Below are 18947 nucleotides of genomic sequence, written 5' to 3'. Positions count from 1 at the left end.
ACCAGTTTGAACCCTAATTTTTTTCTGAAAATTTTACTGAGAACCTCTCCAAAGTGAAGTTGCATCATAAGTCACATCGTACGTATGGCAATTACACAAGACATTCATTAATAGCAACAAGGTGCAGGGTTGGATTCTCACCTCTAAAAACATTCATTAAGAACGGCAAATTCAATGCACAAGATTCTTTTCACCAGAAGGGGAGGAAAATAAACAGTCTTGATAAGCGATACAAATATATCTACATGCACAAGACTCCTGCTACGTAGCATGGTCTACAAGTATATCTATACATGCACAAGACTCATGCTACATAGCATGGTCTGTGGAGAGTAGATACACAGCTGTCCTGAGCTGCTAAGAGGTTGTTTCCATGATTCAAACATGGATTACCTAAATTGCAATTGAATAACTTTTATCATTGCCAAGGTTCGCTCTTGATAAATTCGTAACTGAGTTTTGAAAATATGGAGGAATTTTGTCGAAAGAAGAGACGAGAGTAAACCCACAAAGGTATAGTCATCCAATTCTCGGAAGAAGCTGTAGTTGTAAATGTATAATACTTAATCTGCGATCAAAGCTGCATACTCAGCCTTCACGATCCATTAATTTTAGAAGAATGGCCTGCCAATGTAAATAAACTTATCACTTTAAAAGAAGGCCAGATAAAACCCATGCCAGGATTGACTATTAAAATCACGGGAAAAAACCAATACTGCATGTACACATGCAAGTAGTCTAAGGGTAAATAACTCACCGGGCAAGAGTGATATGATTTCATCCCTTGATGTAACTCAATAGGCGAAATTAGAAGCTTTACTGATCGAAATTCCACAGATTGCCCCTGTACTCTGTTGTCCATGAAACATACTAATCCGCGTTGAAGAAGGTGTTCAAATGCCTGCACAAGATAAGGCCACATGCTGTCAAAAGATGATGGAAGAAAACTGAAAGGAATGACAACTTCAGATTCATTTTAGTTTTTATCTTTTGCAAAAGACAGAGAATACAGTTCAATATATAGCTAACATACCCGTAAGCATACACTCCGTGCATAATAATCTGATGTTCGGAAGGAATCATGAATACTTTTATACTCTGCTACATATGCCAAACATGTAAGTAAATGAAACATTTAAAGTGCTATCAAAGCAATAAAATGAATTCAAATTCGGAAGTTCACCTTTCATGACAGTATTGAAGTTGTATGAATTTTGCTCTTTGACTTCCAATCTCTTCATGCATACCAGTATGTATAGTTCTAATATGGAACAATCTGCTCAAGCAAGCTAAATGTTCATACATGGTATTGTGTACCCATAAAATACTAAAATGGATTTTGCTCACAAAAAGAGTGCATGAACTAATTCCATTCTAGATCCACATGTTGAGGGGCATCATAGAGAAATTCAATAATAATAATTGGGCACGCAACCATTTATAAGACATTTAAACTCTTCATTTCATGGCATTGTATTTTAATAAGTTCAGGAATCAGGACTTCAGGACATTTACAGCACGTGATGTACGAGTAACAATTATTTGTCATCCATCATCATAATGTATTTTAGATGTTAGGGAGGGAGAAATTGCACCCAATCAGCAGTATTTCAACTTATAGTTCTAATCCGATAGAAGTATACCCCGACCTTTTATACATTCCAGCTTTGGCAGCCTTTGGATACTTGAAAGTGCAACCTTGAAGTTCTCAAGTGTGAGGAATCCAGATTCCATATCCATATTTGAAACAGCTACAAATCTAGGGACAAACAACGAGTTTAGTGGAGGAGAAACAAGGCAATCTTAAAATATCTCATTTAATGAAAGAAATATACATTCATATAGTACTCTGTTTTTTTCAGAAGAAACAAGAAAAACTTACAGAAATCTTACTAAATGGTTGACAGTGGAACTGGAATCCAAATACGTAGCAATGATATTTTTGAATCTCTGGTCTGCTAAAATATTCTGAGAGATGTCAAGGATCAGCACAGGTAAAAGCTAAAGGTAAACAACACTTGGGTACAAGACTCCCGCAGTGGGCGGGTTCGAGGACATGCAACATGTACGCAAACCTTACCCCACATAATATATGAAGAGTCTGTTACTAGGAATTGAAAAATGTGACCTCTAGGTTGCACCGCTACAACTCTATCACTGGTTCAAATGTTCACCTCTTGGGATCGGCACTGAATTTAAAAAATGGGTACTCAACTATAAGAAACTTATTTTACTAAAGCTATCCTGGCAAGGACTAACGATTCCAAGGGCATACAAGTAAAAGATATAACTGATTTCACTAATTCAGTCATCACGAAGAAACTGAACTTTATTCACATCCAACTGTGTTTAAATATCACCATGGCTGCATATAAATATAGGATGCCAACCACTACTGGGCCACAAGCTAGTGAATGGGATAAAGCATCCCAATTTAAACTAAGCCAGGAACAAGTTATTATATAACTACAAGATGGGAGACTAAAAATAAATAAATTAAGAAACTACACTAAATTTGTTTGTCTTTTTCTCTCTAAGCATTCAACATCATGAAGGATACTTGAAGCTTTCTATTGAATTCAACCATGTAGTCATGAGAAAAGCTTGAATCCGTTGGCAAAGATAAAACATGTTCTAGCAATCTGCATCACAAGATCGAAAAAATCATATCATTCATTATCGAGTACAAACCAGAGTGGCTCTCCTGATTCCAGACAAGGGAAAATTACCTCTGTATATCTTCGTTTGATGGATGAAGAAACAACAATTTCCTGTGTGAAAAACGAGATCTTACCCTTTTTTCCAGCAGCTGATCAGCATCCTATGTGGAAAATAGTTTGATTATTTGGGAAGATTTACAAATATCATTCAACAGTGAGGTCTGCATATGTTAATTTGGAACAAACCAATAAAACACTATTTTCTATTTACTTCAACATTTAGTGATTTAAGTGTCATGTAAGGTTGGAGGAACATAAAGAAAGTAAATAACTCAGGTGCACAAGGCTCCCGAAGTGGAGGTGGATCAGAAAATGACAAGTTGTATGCATGCTTAACTACGCAATGCAATTAGGTTGTTTCTAAGGTTTGAACCCATGACCACTACGTTGGGGTAAAGCAACCTTACCACTAGGCCAAGGGTTCAAGGAAAGGCTTCCATTCATAAATGAGGTTGGAGGAACATAAAGAAAGTAAATAACTCAGGTGCACAAGGCTCCCGAAGTGGAGGTGGATCAGAAAATGACAAGTTGTATGCATGCTTAACTGCGCAATGCAATTAGGTTGTTTCTAAGGTTTGAACCCATGACCACTACGTTGGGGTAAAGCAACCTTACCACTAGGCCAAGGGTTCAAGGAAAGGCTTCCATTCATAAATGCCACTGGAAAAATCTAAAATGAAATTCAACTCCACATACCAGTCGACAACTCACTCCAACAACAACAGCTTGGGACGTTACTGATTGCATAGCATCCAGCAAGCTATACAGTAATCTTTGTTTTCCCTATAGAAAGACAGACAGTAGAAATTGGCTCAATAGTAAATCAATTTGAAACAAGATGAACAGTGCTATTTGCAGCAAATAGAGGTCTGCTCTAATATACAATGGCTCTTTACATGACCTGCCATCAATTCTAAATACAGCAAAAATCCAGAGTAGAAATTTTGACATTTCAAACCCGTCAAGCTTCTTAAGCATTCAAAAAGGGAATGGACAGAAAATGGAACAGTCTTACCTGTGCAAATAGGTCAAACTCATTAAGAACAAAAATAACTGTTTTATGTGCTAATCCACACTCCCTGAAAACAAGAAATAAAAGTCGTTGGAACTGGTTACAGAAAAATTTGACTAACAGTTCAAAGTGCATTTGAAGACAATAGAATGCATAGCAGTGAATATATATACACGCACCGTAATGTGGCTATCATGAACTGGGAGTTATCATCAAATGATGCCTAAAAAATTTGTCAAGATCAAAATCTAAATCATCTAGTCAAAATGCAAAATAGTGACATTGAAAAGGTTTTGCAAGTTACCATTTTAGAGAATGACAGTTGATGCTCCGAGCATAGCTGTCTAGCAACTTCCTGAATGATTAATAGCCATGATGATTATACAAGAACAAGCTTTTAATGGCAATACCAACCGTACTTTGACAAGGAAAAAAAAAATCCTCATAAAAGCTACAAAGATAAAAGCATGTACATTGATGACTGCAGTGGTCATGCATTCAGCATTCCATTTGTATGCATTAGGATGTACCAAAATATAGGCTCAAAATTGTAGCAATTACATACAAAAGTGCACTGAGTGGAGAAGAAAATAGGAAGCACCCTACCTTAAAAGCACAATTCTCATCCCTATGCAGAAGGCCACTCAATCTAATCTGCAATACATTACGAATGAGCATTAACATTTTGATCTTTTTTATGAGTGAATACAATGACAAAGAATTCCGGCATAACATCTAAATAACACTTCTAAACATTCAGATAAAGAAATCCCCATGCTTTGTGTGGTTGCTTTGAGGGGGGAAGGAAAGTCAAACATATATGTTTCCATTACCATCCAGTAGAATATAAAATTTCCTACTCCCATTCAAAATTAAAAACTTAAGAGAGGAGGAGCAAGTCCAAATACCACAGATACTGCATCAGCGTGCTCCAGCAACAAATCCCTAATAACAAGTTCCAACACCTGATATCACACCACCATACAAATTGAAGAAAAAATTAAAAAACAAAAACCAAAATCCCTAATCTTATAAGAACCTAACCAAGAGCTGATGCAAAAGAAAAGGCCATACCGCTATTTTTCCCGAACCACGGGGACCAAGAAGCAGAATTGAGTTGTTGCACGCTTCTGTTATTGAACTCGAAATGATGAACTTCAATTTACTGCACCAGACAACAAAAACAACGAAACTGAAAAATCCAATCTATCCTACATTGCTAATAGTTGTCGATCCATGAATTGCAATTTATTTCGTGGATTTCGTCGAGAAACCAAACGAAGGTTCTACATTTAAGATCAAAATTCACCTGTAGTTTCCGTCTGGAGAATCCGAGAAAGATTTGAAGATGAAACTAGGGTCACAGAGCCTGCTTCGCAGGAGATTTAGGGTTTTCTCCGCTCGATTTTCCAGTTCCATTTTGCAGATTCTTCTGTTCAAAATGGCGGGAAAATGACGAGCGCAGCGTATCGAGTAGGTAGGTATTAATAGGGCTCGCATTCTTCATGCTCACGACTCACGAGACTTTTATGGGTCAGACCGGGCCCATTCAGTTTTGGGCTGTAAAGGCCCAATTGTCACTTTTACGCTACCCATGTCCCATAGATCCTCGCCCACCCAATCGGCTAAATTGCGCCAGGGACTGGCCCTTCAAAATATCAGCAAATCCAGAAAAAGAAAAATATATTTGTATAACCAGAGCCAACCGTTTATCCATACTCCAGTACTGCACGAAACAGAGTATTAGACAGGAAGAGAGAGATTGAGGAGGAGAAGAAGGAGAGGGGGAGAGATGGGGAGCACAAGTGCTGCTCTCATACCGCGTTTGCAGTTCCACGATTGGTGTTTTACGAAGTCCGATAGAAACTGGTTACCTTACTCTTCAAACGTGAAAAAATCAATTAGAGGGAGATTGAGACTGGGTGCTTTGAGGGGGAACAGGAAATTGAGTAGCTTTGTTTGCTTTGCAGTTGAAGACGATGTTAGGGATGAACAGCGGGAGTTCAGAAGCGGCGCTGGTGTTGGCTCGGCACTTGAAGATAGGAATGGTATACTGCAAATCGATAACATATGTTGTCTTTTATTTGTTGATAATTTTTTGGAGGAGGGTTTGATCGTTGATGATGGTTCTGGACCTTCTGATAGAGATTTAGCTAAGAATATATTAACGTTGTGATTTTATGAATTCTACACATATTTTAAGAAGGTTTAGCTTTACTCCGAACTCCACTTCATTGTTTTGTTCTTACATACCACTATTAGAAAGTGGTATGCAAGAACGGTATTTGGAACTGAATTGAAGTTCATCTGGAATGAGATTACATATGGAAGAGAAGAATTTCTTTTGTGGGATTTGTTTCATGCTAGTCACTTATGGGTAAAGAAACTTGGAGTAACTTTTTTAGCTTGCTGTGGGAAGCCATGTGCATAGACGTTGGCTATGAACTGGTGCTTACTCCAACTAAATTACAAAATCCTAGGGCGTACCTCATTAATCGTAAATTTTGCTGCTCTCATGTTTGATAGAATTCCAGATTTGCAAAGTATTAATTTTGGTGCCTATTTTCTTCTCTAGGGCCCGTGTATATCAACTATCAAATTACCTGACTTGTTTATTTTTTTCTTATGAAGTTTTGGTTTATAGTGATCTGGAGATGTATAGCTAGATATATGGGTAGGACAATGACATTGCTTTCTCAATGGATGGTATAGGTGTGTCTGCTGGCCAAGAGGAGGGAATATCAGAAAATTTTGGACAAAATAATGAAGAAAGCTCACTTTATAATCTTCTTTACCCTAGCAAAGAGGAACTGCCAGATGATAAAGAGATGACCATATTTGATCATCTTGAAGAGCTGCGTCAGAGAATATTTGTTTCTGTTCTTGCTGTTGGAGGTGCTATATTGGGTTGCTTTGCATTTTCCAAAGAACTTATCATTTTTCTTGAAGCTCCTGTTAAAGCACAGGGTGTGCGGTTTCTACAATTAGCTCCTGGAGAGTTCTTTTTTACAACTTTAAAGGTTTGAGTAAATGCTGTTGTTCTTTTCTTTATAACCATACATATCATTTTTGTCAGTTGAAATAATTGTAGTTGTTAGCAGAAATTTCTGAGTCAAATGCATCACGGTACAAAGTTCAAACCACACTGCATACCTCGGCAAAATCTGTTATCATCCATCTGAAATCCTGTGTCAGTTGTTTTCACTGTGCTGTGCTCTGTGCCTTGTTTGATCATTGTAAAGGAAAAGGAGTGCCATATACTGAAATTACATGCAGTAGCTTTGCGTTTTTATTAGTAATAAGATGCATTTTTCTCATTCAACCTGTGGAAGTTCTCTATGACAGATCCTTTATCAGCTCTTGAGTCTTGAGACCCCCAAATGCATGATACTTTTTCATCCAGCTTGCAATTCTTTCTTATGGCACTCCTCAGATTAGATTTCAGCATTGAGCAAGATAATCACGAACTTTAGCATTCAAACTCCCATGAAAATCTATTCGAGTATAATGAAAATATGTAGTAAATTCTTATAACAATACGATATTAATATCCTGCAGGTATCAGGATACAGTGGTCTCCTTTTAGGAAGCCCCTTAATTCTCTATGAGATTATAGCCTTTGTACTTCCGGGTTTAACAAGAGCAGAAAGGAGATTCTTGGGCCCAATTGTTTTAGGCTCATCTGTACTATTTTATGCGGGTATTGCATTCTCCTACTTGGTCCTGACTCCAGCAGCCTTGAATTTCTTCATTAGCTATGCAGAAGGGGTTGTAGAATCCCTCTGGTCGATTGATCAATACTTTGAGTTTGTACTTGTTCTCATGTTCAGTACAGGCTTGTCTTTCCAGGTAAGAGCTTGTTCTTGAAACAAATTTTAAATTTCCATAAAGTAGATTTATTTCCACTGCAGTGGCATTGATTCTTACTGAGTGAAAATTTTGTGTGCTTCGAAATTGTGACGCTGTTTTAGTTCCTTCTTTCTTTGGTAAAATTCATCTTGTGCTCTTGTACAGTAAAAAGTCTAGAACTTCTCTTACTACCAATGTAGTGGATTTTGCAACTCCAATGGATGTTGGAGATTTTCTATAGGGAAGGACTGAGGGGGAAACCAGGGTTACTAATTTTGTTCATGGCTTTATGAGTTTACTGATTAAAGAGACGTCCCTCTTTTTTTCATCTTATCTTAATTTATGTTTTACTATCACTTTTTGTTGTAGAAGATATCTTATGACAAAATTCTACAGCCGAGTGCCATCGAAATTGAAATTATTATGACCTAATGGATGCATGTATAAAGGATTATATTCATTTCCGCATTGCAATAGGAATAGTGATAAAGATGCCGTTCATTCTGTCTTTTCTTCAGGTTCCAGTTATTCAGCTTCTATTGGGACAAGTTGGTTTGGTGTCCAGTGACCAAATGCTATCAATATGGAGATATGTGGTTGTTGGTGCAGTTGTAGCGGCTGCTGTACTTACACCATCAACTGATCCTCTCACTCAGATGCTTCTCGCAGGACCCCTTCTAGGTCTGTACCTGGGTGGCGCATGGGTGGTCAAGCTTACAGGGAGATGATTCGTTATCCCACTACATCAATGCTTCGGGGGTACGACCGACACTTGAGGAAATCACTGAGCAATGAGTCGCAGACCACCTGAGAAAGAGGAGAGTGAGTGTATATTGTGGATAGTAAAGTTTATTTGTACTATAATTGTAGGCGGGCCTCTCTTTTTTTCCTCACTATATGCAGAGAGATGTCTGAAAGTTGTGAAAATAAGTTGGTGTTGATTGATCATGGCAGGTGATTGCCGTCTAAAGCACTAAGAAGACGACTTGGATTTAACAGGGGATGGGTGTGTGTAGAGATGTAATTCGGGGTAGCTAGGAATGGCGCTGAGGCGATCCAGAGAGAAGATATGATAATAAATGAGATCATTAGTCTAAGGTAGTAGTACCACCAATTGAAGATAAGTTTCAAGAAAAGCGTTTAAGATGGTATTGGTATGTGTATGTATAACGTAGAGATAATAGTGTAGTTGTGAGGGGAATCGAGAGAATTTGTATAAGAGATAATAGAATGTGAAGAATAAGTCATAAAAAGGCATAACTTGAAATAGTAAGAAATGAGATGAATTCAATAAAAAATGTTGAAATTATGATATAGGTAGAAATCAATGGCGTAAATGAATATACGTAGTGGATTCTCGTTGATAAAAGGCTCGGATGAAGATGATGAACTTGGAGCCTTCAAATCGAACATAATTTATCAAAGTCATCAAAATAATTGTTTACATTTTCATGGTCAGGGAGTCTATGTAGATTGTTGTTTACATTTCAATCTTGCTCCTCACACACTAGGTGTTTGTTGAAATGTTTGTGTGGCATGATTAGACATGAATTTTAGGAATTGAAGACTCAAGTGTGACATCTAACAGTTTTAGTAAGTAACTTTATTGAGATTCATTCATGGTGCTGTGCAATATCTGGAAAATATTGCATGCTAAACATTTCTTGTTCCTGCATTAACAATGAAAACTAGTCTACAAGAATTGCCTTCTCACATCAATTCATCGTGTACCGATGATTTTCCGTCAAACATCATCATCCTCGCCTTTCTTGCCTGCAACATCAACACATCCCAGATAAATAGAAACCAGAAAAGAAGAAATGAGATAAAAATGCTGGCAGTGATCAATCAAGGGCAACACTATTTCATTTCAAGGTGAAGGTGGACCTGTTTTTCCCAATTGGTGCAACTGGTAATGATAAACAGCAGAAGTGTTTGCAAAAGTGCCCCAATTTGGACTCCAATCCAAAAGCCTTTCCCTCTCAGTTGTGACCGGAAACCCAGCACGGCTGCAACTGGAATTCCACAAAGATAGAATGCCGCAAGGTTGACATAGGCCCCCAAATCCTGCCACCCACATCCCCGTGCAACGCCTGATCGACGTTAAGAAACATTAACCGAAATGTTTTAAGAGCACTGGTATTACACAGGTCAATAGAAAATAGCTAACCTGAAAGAACACCTTGTAGACTATCCAATATAACGGAAATACATAACAGAGGAGCCATGGCTGAGACATAGTCCACAACTTCCTTTTCGTTGCTAAAAGCATAACCGAAAGCATGCTTGCTGGCGAACAGAATTGAGCTTAATATCATAGACTGTGCCACTGTAAGAAACATCACTGCAATGACAGCCATACGAGCTTTCCTTGGATTCCCTGCTCCCAGTTCGTTCGAGACTCTTGTACTAAAAACAAGAATCACATTCATTTGCTGCATCAAATCATCGACAGTAATACTATATTTTTATGAGTATACATACATACACATTTTGGAACAAACCTTACTGCACCACCTAGTCCATCTGCGATCATATGGAGTGTTGAAAGGCACTGCAGGCTGTTGACAAAAAAATTAATGGTGAAAATTTTAATTTCAAATGTCAGATTATCTTTGGAATTTTGAGAGAACATACCAGACAGAGAGAACTGAAGTTTCAAGCTTTGAATTTGGTAGAAATCCAGACAACAGGATGATCAACTCAAATGACCACCATTCAAGGCTATATGTGCAGACATATCAATAGGAAAATTCACATTAGGAAACTACTCGATTTCTGCATTATTAATGTATATCAAAATCATTTCACAACATAAAGTTCAAATAGGACTTACCAAATCATAACAGCAGAAGGGATCGCGAATCGGAAGAACTTTCTAACTCCATGGAATAGCTCCATACTAATAGGGACTCGTGTTTTATCACAATTAGGGGAGAACATCATATACAATCCGAGCAACATTACATTCAACCAATACGAACCACTGAGTGCTACTGCTGCTCCAACGTTGCCTAGCTCGGATTTGAATACCAAAACCCAACAGAAACCAACATGGAAACAAAAAGTAGCCAAAGAGCTTACAAACAAAGGACCAGTCAAACTCTGCACCTGAAAGTATCTAACAACTGACTGAAGTGTCGCATAGCCAAAGAGCGAAGGAATTAGACAAATTGCATATCTACCAGCCTCTTGCGAGACCAGAGGGTCTTGGCCCATCAAAGCAAGTAATTTTCCCATGTAGATCCACATCATTGATATTGGGATACAAACAAGACTAAGACAAAGAATTGCAGTGTATATTTGAGTCCCTAGTGTTTGATATTGTTGAGCTCCATAAGCTTGCCCACATATGGTCTCTAGTGCAGATGACATTCCAAACTGTGTGGCATATTATGCAGGTTAAAATTCCAAAGCCAATTAGTTAACAACAATTGAACACAACTACACATGCAGATCCACTTCACTATATTAGAAAGTTAATTGCACGGACATGCACATGGACTCGATAATTGTTTCCATCAATGTGTTCATTTCTTCAGCAATTACAATCCCAAATCATTTGTATCTTCTTCGTTATTATTACTATCCCACATTGAATTGACATAACCCAACGAATGACATATAAGTAAAACTCCAGTTGCTCTTACACAAACGAGTTTTCTGGGGCTAAGAATCAGTGTCGACAGCCCAAGAAGAACAAAGTCATGCTGGCGTTTGGCCTCAAAGAGGACAATATTGGTTTGTAGTATTTGGGCTAGATTTGCTAACATGGTATCAGAGCAAAAACTTGATCCATTTGGACATAAACTCTACCTATCCACTCATTGAGTTTGCCTAACATAACTCATTGCACAAGTGTGGGAGAGTGTTACAACTTTATCCCACATCAAACTGACATAATTTAACCGAGTGACATATAAGCACATATCCAGTCTCTCTCGCACTACCAATGCGTTTTTTTGAGCCTAAGAATCATCTGCGTATGGGTGGTTTCGATCATTTGAACCAACAATGTCATGTTGCAATCAGACAATTGACACATGAAAGTTTATGCAATTGTTATTCAAATCGATGACACATCTAAGATTCCAAACAGACCTCCAGAAAAATTTATGTGAACACTTGTCAGAATATTTGTCTTAAACTATATGCCAATAATAGACTACTCAAACACGTGGATGTGGTTTACACGCAAACTACAAACCGAATGACCAGCAAATTAAAACTGCTAAAGATGTTAACTTGAGCAAATAATCAAACACATGGAAGACTAAAAACCAATTAATGGAACTCACAACGAGACTGTATCCGGTGACGCCGCAGATGGAGAAGGTAATGGCGGTGCTAGAAAGAGCGAGCTCGCCAAGATGACCGACCATCATGATTGATATAACTTGCAAGAAGTACTGTGAGAAATTCACAGCCACCATTGGTCCTCCTATGTACCCAACTCTCTTCACTTCCTCCATTAGCACAACCCATGTTAATAATCCCCTGTCCTCCTCCTCTCCTTCTCTAACCAACAAACCCTTTTCAATGTTTTCTGAGTCTCTCATTGTGTTGAGGGGATGAAAAATATAGTGATTGTGAGATTTATTTAGGAAGAGAGGGAAAAAGGAAAGAAATATGGTGACTGTTCAAGATCTTGTTACAATGCTACTGAATACTGATGGGTTTATAGATATTGTGAAAAATTCAAAATTTGAATCTAAAATGACAGATGTTAAAAAAATTATAATAAGAAAAATTGAAGGTAATATGCAGGCAAGCTGAGAAAGTGAGAATGTTGTGTTCCTTTCCTGAAAAATTACCAGCTTTGTTTTTTTCAAGGGACATGCATATTCCTGACAACTTTTCAACCTTGGGCAGCCTTGGTTGCCACAAATTTATGGGTGGGCATCCATCACAGTATTTCAAAAGAAGAGGTTGACGTAAAACCTTTCTGGGAATGTTTTCGGACCATGATCAGTAACCGACCCATTTCGCAATCTCATGGGTTAACCTATTGGGAGCCCATTTCTCACTCGAAGTTAGAGCTGCTTCGGTACTATCGAAAGCTCTCATTTCTCCAAGACTTCCTCAAGCGAATATAGTTCTTTTACAGTCTTTGTGCCAGACTGCCAGTAGGGGCCAAAATAGGAACATAGGCCATCTCCAGAATAACTAGTCCGCAAAAGATCAAAGAGCCCAACAGGTCCACGGTCTGGGCAACTGTCGCCATACAGATCCACGATCCAGATGACATTTTAACAGGTCCATGGCCTAAAAAGACAAAAGAGTCTGACAGGTCTACGGCCTAAGAAGACTAGAGAAAGAGTCTGCAAGCCCAAAGCCAGGGTAAACCCGGAAGTACAGGCCCACGACCTAACATTATAACAGACTCACAGTCTTGGCAGCATAATGACACTTGACAAACCCACAGTCTTGGATGACCAGAGAGCCCAAGAGGCCTACTACCTGGGCCAGTGACATCATACAAGCCCACAGCCTACGCAGCATATTGACAGGCCCATGGCCAAACCAAACACTCAAACAGGATATTGAAAGTTAAAACGCCTTGATAGTGTTGGGCTTTAGTAAGGGCCCATAAATGGATTCAATCCCTTGGAGACAGGCGAGAATGAGATACGATAACAGAATTACAAAGGGCACACATGCTTGGAGACTGATTTTTAAGGGTTGCGTGTAGTAATTGTAGTTGCCTACATGATGTTTATTTACCTGCTTAATTTTATATATATTCTTTTTTTTTTGAGAAATATATATATGTATATATATTCTCGATTACAGAAGAAAATGCCAACTCACAATCATTTTCAATCTACGCCAAACCATTGTCAGCTAAATGTCTTCCTTCAATGACCCTATCCCTTGCCTTGATTACCTGAAAATATTGAAGCATGCCAAAAACATCACCAAAAGAAAGTTACATCCCAAACGCATTGGAATAAATGAGCTCGGGAGGTCAATCCAGCCCGCTCCACATTGGTGACAGGTAAGACCAAGTCGAAACCCATACGGGGAGAACGAGGTCGAAGCCTACAAAGGAGAGTTAAGCTAACTCCACTAAGTAGCCTCCATGCCCATACAAGGAAATAAACTATAATGTGCAGCTAGTTAAGATACAATTCACAGACCTGCTTTTCCCAGTTTGTGCAACCTGTTACAATAAAGAGAAGGACCGTTTATGTAAAAGCACCGGCTTGTATTCCAATCCAAAGGCCCTTCCCTCTAAACTTTCCCCAGAAACCCAACATCGCAGCGCAAGGTATCCCGCAAAGATAGAAAGCTGCGAGGTTGATATAAGCTCCTATATGCTGCCATCCGCATCCTCTAGCAACACCCGATCAAAAACCAGATCGAACAAAGCTCTATATAATCTTCTATGGCAAAAGGAAGTTTTACTTGTTGAAAAACAAGATTAGGGTTCACTCTAACCTGAAAGTACTCCTTGTAAGGTGTCTAGTATAACAGAAATACACACCAAAGGAGACGTAGCAGTGACATAATTCACAACTTCCTTCTCATTGATGAACGCGTAACCAAAAACGCGCCGGTTAGCGAAGATTATTGAACTTAATATAGTTGTTTCTATTACTGAAACAAACATCAAAGCGTAGACGACTATTCATGCAGCTTCTGAGTGCCCTGCTCCTAATTCATTTGAGAGTCTTGTGCTACACACAAAAAGGACAAAAGTCATATCTATGCATATATATATATATGGATAGGTATTGATGTTGGGAAAAACCTTGCTGCTGCACCAAGTCCATATGGTATCATATTGTTTGGAGACTGTAAAGAAAATTCAGCAAAATAGATTAGTGCAACTATATTTTCTTTGTTCAAGGCAAATTCTCAGAGTTTTGGAGACTTTTTTGATAACCAGGATCTACCCAACCAACATGTCCTTTAGACAATTGAGTAGGTGTAAACTATGAGAATTTGCCTTGAACTTTCGGGTCATCATAATAGTATATATGTACCACACTGGTGATAAATAAGACTGGGTTGAAACTCATGCGAGTGAGAATGAGGCTCCTAACCCCTCCCCAGAAGTGGGCCGAAAGCCCATGAGACCAGAAAATCCCATGAAAAATACTCGTAATTGGTTCGACCTTCCGACTTTAATAACATGCAGCCACCCTAAGCTCAGAGATATAACCAACAGATCGAGCTATTGCTCCGTGGTTCAGAGTTTTGGAGACTGTCATAGTATAATCAAATTCAATGCACTGCTAGACAAACATACCATACAAAGAGGACTGAAGTTTCCAGCTGCGGATTAGGTAAACACCCGGACAGTAAAATGACCAACTCAAATGACCACCAGTCAAGGCTGCAAACAATGATGAACATTGAAAAAAATTTAAAAAAAAAGGCTTCAAAATATTATAAAGCTTACTTCTTTCACAGGAAAATAAATTAATAAATTACCATGTCATCACTGCAGAAGGAATGGCCAAGCGGAAAAACCCTCCAATCTCTCGGAACAACTCCATAGAAATTGGAGCGCGGGTTTCTTCACAGGCAGAAGAGAACTTCATGTATAAACCAAGAATAATCACATTCAACCACAGAGAAATACTGGTGGCAAATGTTGCTCCTTGATCCTCAAATCTTGACTTCAAGACTAAAACCCAACAGAGTGGTATGTGAAGACACGAAGTTATGATGGAGCTCATAAGAATGGGAAAAATCAAACTCTACATCTGAAAGAACCGAATCAGAGGTTGATTAATTGCATAAGCAAAGAGTTCAGGAACTAGCCAGGTTGTAAATCTACCAGCTTCGAGCGAAATATCGGGGTCTTGTCCGATTAATAAAAGTATCTTTCCCATGTTTATCCATATCAGGGATATTGGAAGACAAACTAAAATCAGACAGAATAAAGCAGTGTATGTCTGAGTTCCAAGTTTGTGAAACTGCTGAGCTCCAGAAGCTTGCCCACATAGAGTTTCCAATGCACCTGCCATCCCTACCTGTTTAATGTGCCAATGTTACATATAATTCGGTTACTTTAAAGCTCACGCACAGATTCATCTGCGAAACTAGTGCAAAGGTAATACATAATTAAATCAAATCAATTCATGGTTTCAACCGGAATAAATGTGAACAAATATTATATGTATGATTTTTTCTTGGTGATCGAGAAACCACCTTATCCAGCATGCCCTTCGAAAAATTGAGTGGGCGTAAACATCTGGTTTCAGGAACAGTCCGCACCACGTTGACGACATGTAAGATTAGACTGAAGTTACTATGGGATAAATGAGGCTCTCAACCTCTCCTCGGAAGTGAGCAGACCCATGGATTGCCCATGGTTTATGATAGTAATATTGTTATTGTTTGATATACTTCGGACAATACTACATCCTCATTTTGTGACCCAAAAGAACCCAAAACTTATGTGACATTAAAATAGTCATTGATTAAAAAAAAACATGTAGGTTCCACTTTACATCCAACACTCTACATTAAATATAGATATTTTGGAATCACTTTTTGGGGGTTTCAAGCATTATTCAATTGATTAATAACACATATCATAGTTTACGCTGGCAACATAACATGTAAGACTGAACCGAAGCTCATGCGGATAAAAGCGCGGAAGTAGGACAAGTCCACAAAAAGCAAGATTCCACAAGGAGTATTGTTGGCCCTAAGTCCGGAGAGATAATCAATTAGTCTATCGGTAAGTGGTTGTTGCCATTCCAATAGGGTATCAATGTCTTCGTCAAATTCTCTGTTTCGATTGTGCTTGATTTGTGTTGCAATATCCAACTCTACCCCTCTTGTTCTTCATTTACTCGTTGATCAAGAATCCATCAGAGTCCAAGAGCGGCGTAACAAAATGATAAACACCTAATTTTGTATAGTTGTGACTTTGAGGATTTTTAAAAACAACTGAAGCAAGCATTTAATTTTCAAATTTTTTCCAATGCAAGTTCCATTATTTTAAATTGTACAATTGTTCCGTAATTAGTAATTACAACTACATTTTCCCAAAGACCCTTCTAAGACAGGCATTGAGGTAGAAGGCAAGATTTGAAAGTTTCGCAATTTCCTAAAATCTATAATTTATATTTAATGATAGAGAGAAAGTCATTCAAATTTTAAAAATGTAAAAACAAATATGTAGTGTGATGTAGCACACCTCCCAAACCATTATATTCAAATTGTAGATTTTACAAATTATAAAGGAATTGCGGAACACCCTACTACAAAAGGGAACCTTAAATTCCCGAAGACCTTGATGCGTGCATAGGTCTCGACATCGGGCCGGGCCGGCCCTGAAATATGAGGCCCAGGCCTGGGCCCTACTTTGAGGATCGGGCTTCAGGCCGGGCTTGGCTCTCAAAATGAGGCCTGGGCCCTTAAGGCTCTGGCCTCGGGCAGGGCTTCAGGTCGGGCCCAAATTTTTGACTATATAATATTTATATATGTATTATTTGAAGAAAATGTATTATATATATGCATATGTGTAATATATACGTATTATGTATATATATATTATATATATACACACATACATTGCAATAATCTATATATATATATACACAGACAGTGCACACTGCACTGTCTGTGTATGTGTGTGTATATATATATGTATGTATATATAAAATATATGTAAATATATATATATAAATAAATAATGTCAGGCTTGGGTCGGGTTCAGGTCGGGTCAAAATTGACCCGAGGTGTCAGGCTTCGGGCCGGAGCCGGCCCAAGGCCGCCCAAGGAGTCGGGCTGGGCTTGATGCAAACTTCTACCCAGGCCCAACCGACACCCAATACACACTTGGGCCGGCTGTACCCAAGGCCCAGAACCAAGCCTCTTCACAAGACTAGCCCGAAAACCTTGGGTATTAGTTTAAGGCAAGCCTCGCGCATATATGGCACTCGTCTTGCTCCCACTCTTTCGATGTGGGACAAGGGAAAGCTCTGGACATACCGCATCATTCCCTCCGTCTTCACAACAACACGTGTCCCACGTGCAGGATTAACACACCTAGGCACATCTCGTGACCCGGGGCGAATCACTCGCCCACCCGTAGGCACACCTGCGCCCACACACGAAAGCGAGCCTTAGCTCCGATACCAAATTGATACAAACTTCTACCCAGGCCCAACCAACACCCAATACACACTTGGGCTGGCTGTACCCAAGGCCCAGAACCAAGCCTCTTCACAAGACTAGCCCGAAAACCTTGGGTATTAGTTTAAGGCAAGCCTCGCGCATATATGACACTCAGCTTGCTCCCACTCTTTCGATGTGGGACAAGGGAAAGCTCCGGACATACCGCATCAGGGCTGCCCAAGCCCGGTCTAATTTCGGACAAGTCCGGGCTTTGATCTGCAGATCCGGGCAGGGCTCGGGTCGGGCCTAGGCCCGCGGGCCAAATGGTGACCCATATGCGTGCACCATTAGACCTATGCGTGCACCATTAGACCCAACTGGGCATTGCGGTACTTAAAATATCACTCAGCAATAGCTAAAATGGGCCTTTCAGCCCACTATGATCAAAATCAATGGGCTTCTCTTCATCTCTTGGATCCTTCGTGAAATGTTCTATCTGGGATCAGCCCATCTTCGTCTGGGATCGGCCCATCTTCGTAAGTAGAGCTAGGTGTTTTCTATTTTAATATATATTTTTTAATTTGACTTTTTGAAAATAATAATAAAAAAAAATTAAAACTATTTTGGTGATTAGTTGTAAGTTGCAACACAAACATGCCTACTTTTCCTCTGAAAAATTTTGGTTTAGCTGACTACTTCAAAATAATAAAAAAAAATGTAATATTTACGTAAATGGAATTTTCAAGTATTTAACGCCATCGTTTTATCCAAGGTGAATAAATAAGGTTATATAAGAGGTGTACATTTTTTCCCCATAAACTATGTATAAGTACTCTTAAATAGTTAAATGTATATAATATAATGGCGAATTAGGCTGCTCTTATGGCACCGTTGGGTAATTAAAATAAAATAAAATAAAATACATATTAAAAGTAAATGAATAATAACACTCCTTCAACGTGCATGTTGATTGTTGTCAAAGATGTCATCTTCATATAGAGTAGAAGGAACCTTTTAACAAGTGTAAAGTTATAAAATTGATTAAAAAGGTCAATGGAGTTTACCTTTGACAAGCTTATATATCAGTTGGAACTCCATGACATATATGCACACACATATATATATATTCAAAGGTTACGCTTGAAACTCCATTATATATTATTATATATATATAAACCATCATCAAAGTGACAAAGTGTAATTAACCCGATATTCCGATTAGTGGTGCATGGAGCATATACCTAATATTGGATGTTTTGGTAAATGACACATGTCCTATCTCT

General features: G+C 38.7%; 3 protein-coding genes and 1 pseudogene across 3 annotated transcripts; 1 reads left to right on the top strand and 3 right to left on the bottom strand.

The window, feature by feature from the left end:
• Window positions 1–107: 107 nt before the first annotated feature.
• LOC119991876 (origin of replication complex subunit 4) lies at window positions 108–5190 on the bottom strand. Its single transcript, XM_038838384.1, has 16 exons — window positions 5042–5190; window positions 4807–4897; window positions 4641–4697; window positions 4339–4386; window positions 4037–4087; window positions 3912–3955; window positions 3736–3799; window positions 3417–3503; window positions 2730–2821; window positions 2561–2642; window positions 1883–1968; window positions 1650–1759; window positions 1184–1276; window positions 1034–1098; window positions 758–901; window positions 108–624 (listed from the first exon to the last, which is right to left on the bottom strand). The coding sequence occupies exons 1-16, from the start codon at window positions 5149–5151 to the stop codon at window positions 589–591; spliced, it is 1260 nt and encodes a 419-aa protein (XP_038694312.1). The 5' UTR covers window positions 5152–5190; the 3' UTR covers window positions 108–588.
• Window positions 5191–5392: 202 nt separating this feature from the next.
• Window positions 5393–8528, top strand: LOC119990612 (sec-independent protein translocase protein TATC, chloroplastic-like). Its single transcript, XM_038836611.1, has 4 exons — window positions 5393–5780; window positions 6445–6752; window positions 7291–7581; window positions 8100–8528. The coding sequence occupies exons 1-4, from the start codon at window positions 5525–5527 to the stop codon at window positions 8307–8309; spliced, it is 1065 nt and encodes a 354-aa protein (XP_038692539.1). The 5' UTR covers window positions 5393–5524; the 3' UTR covers window positions 8310–8528.
• A 6-nt stretch (window positions 8529–8534) lies between these two features.
• LOC119990611 (protein DETOXIFICATION 14-like) lies at window positions 8535–12619 on the bottom strand. The gene is made up of 7 exons (XM_038836610.1): window positions 11880–12619; window positions 10418–10962; window positions 10219–10305; window positions 10086–10142; window positions 9752–9990; window positions 9469–9674; window positions 8535–9354 (listed from the first exon to the last, which is right to left on the bottom strand). Exons 1-7 carry the CDS (start codon window positions 12138–12140, stop codon window positions 9292–9294), a joined length of 1458 nt encoding a protein of 485 aa, XP_038692538.1. The 5' UTR covers window positions 12141–12619; the 3' UTR covers window positions 8535–9291.
• Window positions 12620–12682: 63 nt separating this feature from the next.
• On the bottom strand, window positions 12683–18423 carry LOC119991573 (annotated as a pseudogene).
• Between the last annotated feature and the right edge of the window lie 524 nt (window positions 18424–18947).

The sequence above is a fragment of the Tripterygium wilfordii genome, chromosome 22 (assembly GCF_013401445.1).
Source record: "Tripterygium wilfordii isolate XIE 37 chromosome 22, ASM1340144v1, whole genome shotgun sequence".
In the NCBI taxonomy this organism is placed as follows: domain Eukaryota; kingdom Viridiplantae; phylum Streptophyta; class Magnoliopsida; order Celastrales; family Celastraceae; genus Tripterygium; species Tripterygium wilfordii.
Note: the sequence above shows the minus strand (reverse complement) of the source record. Positions and strands in the feature narration are given on the sequence as shown.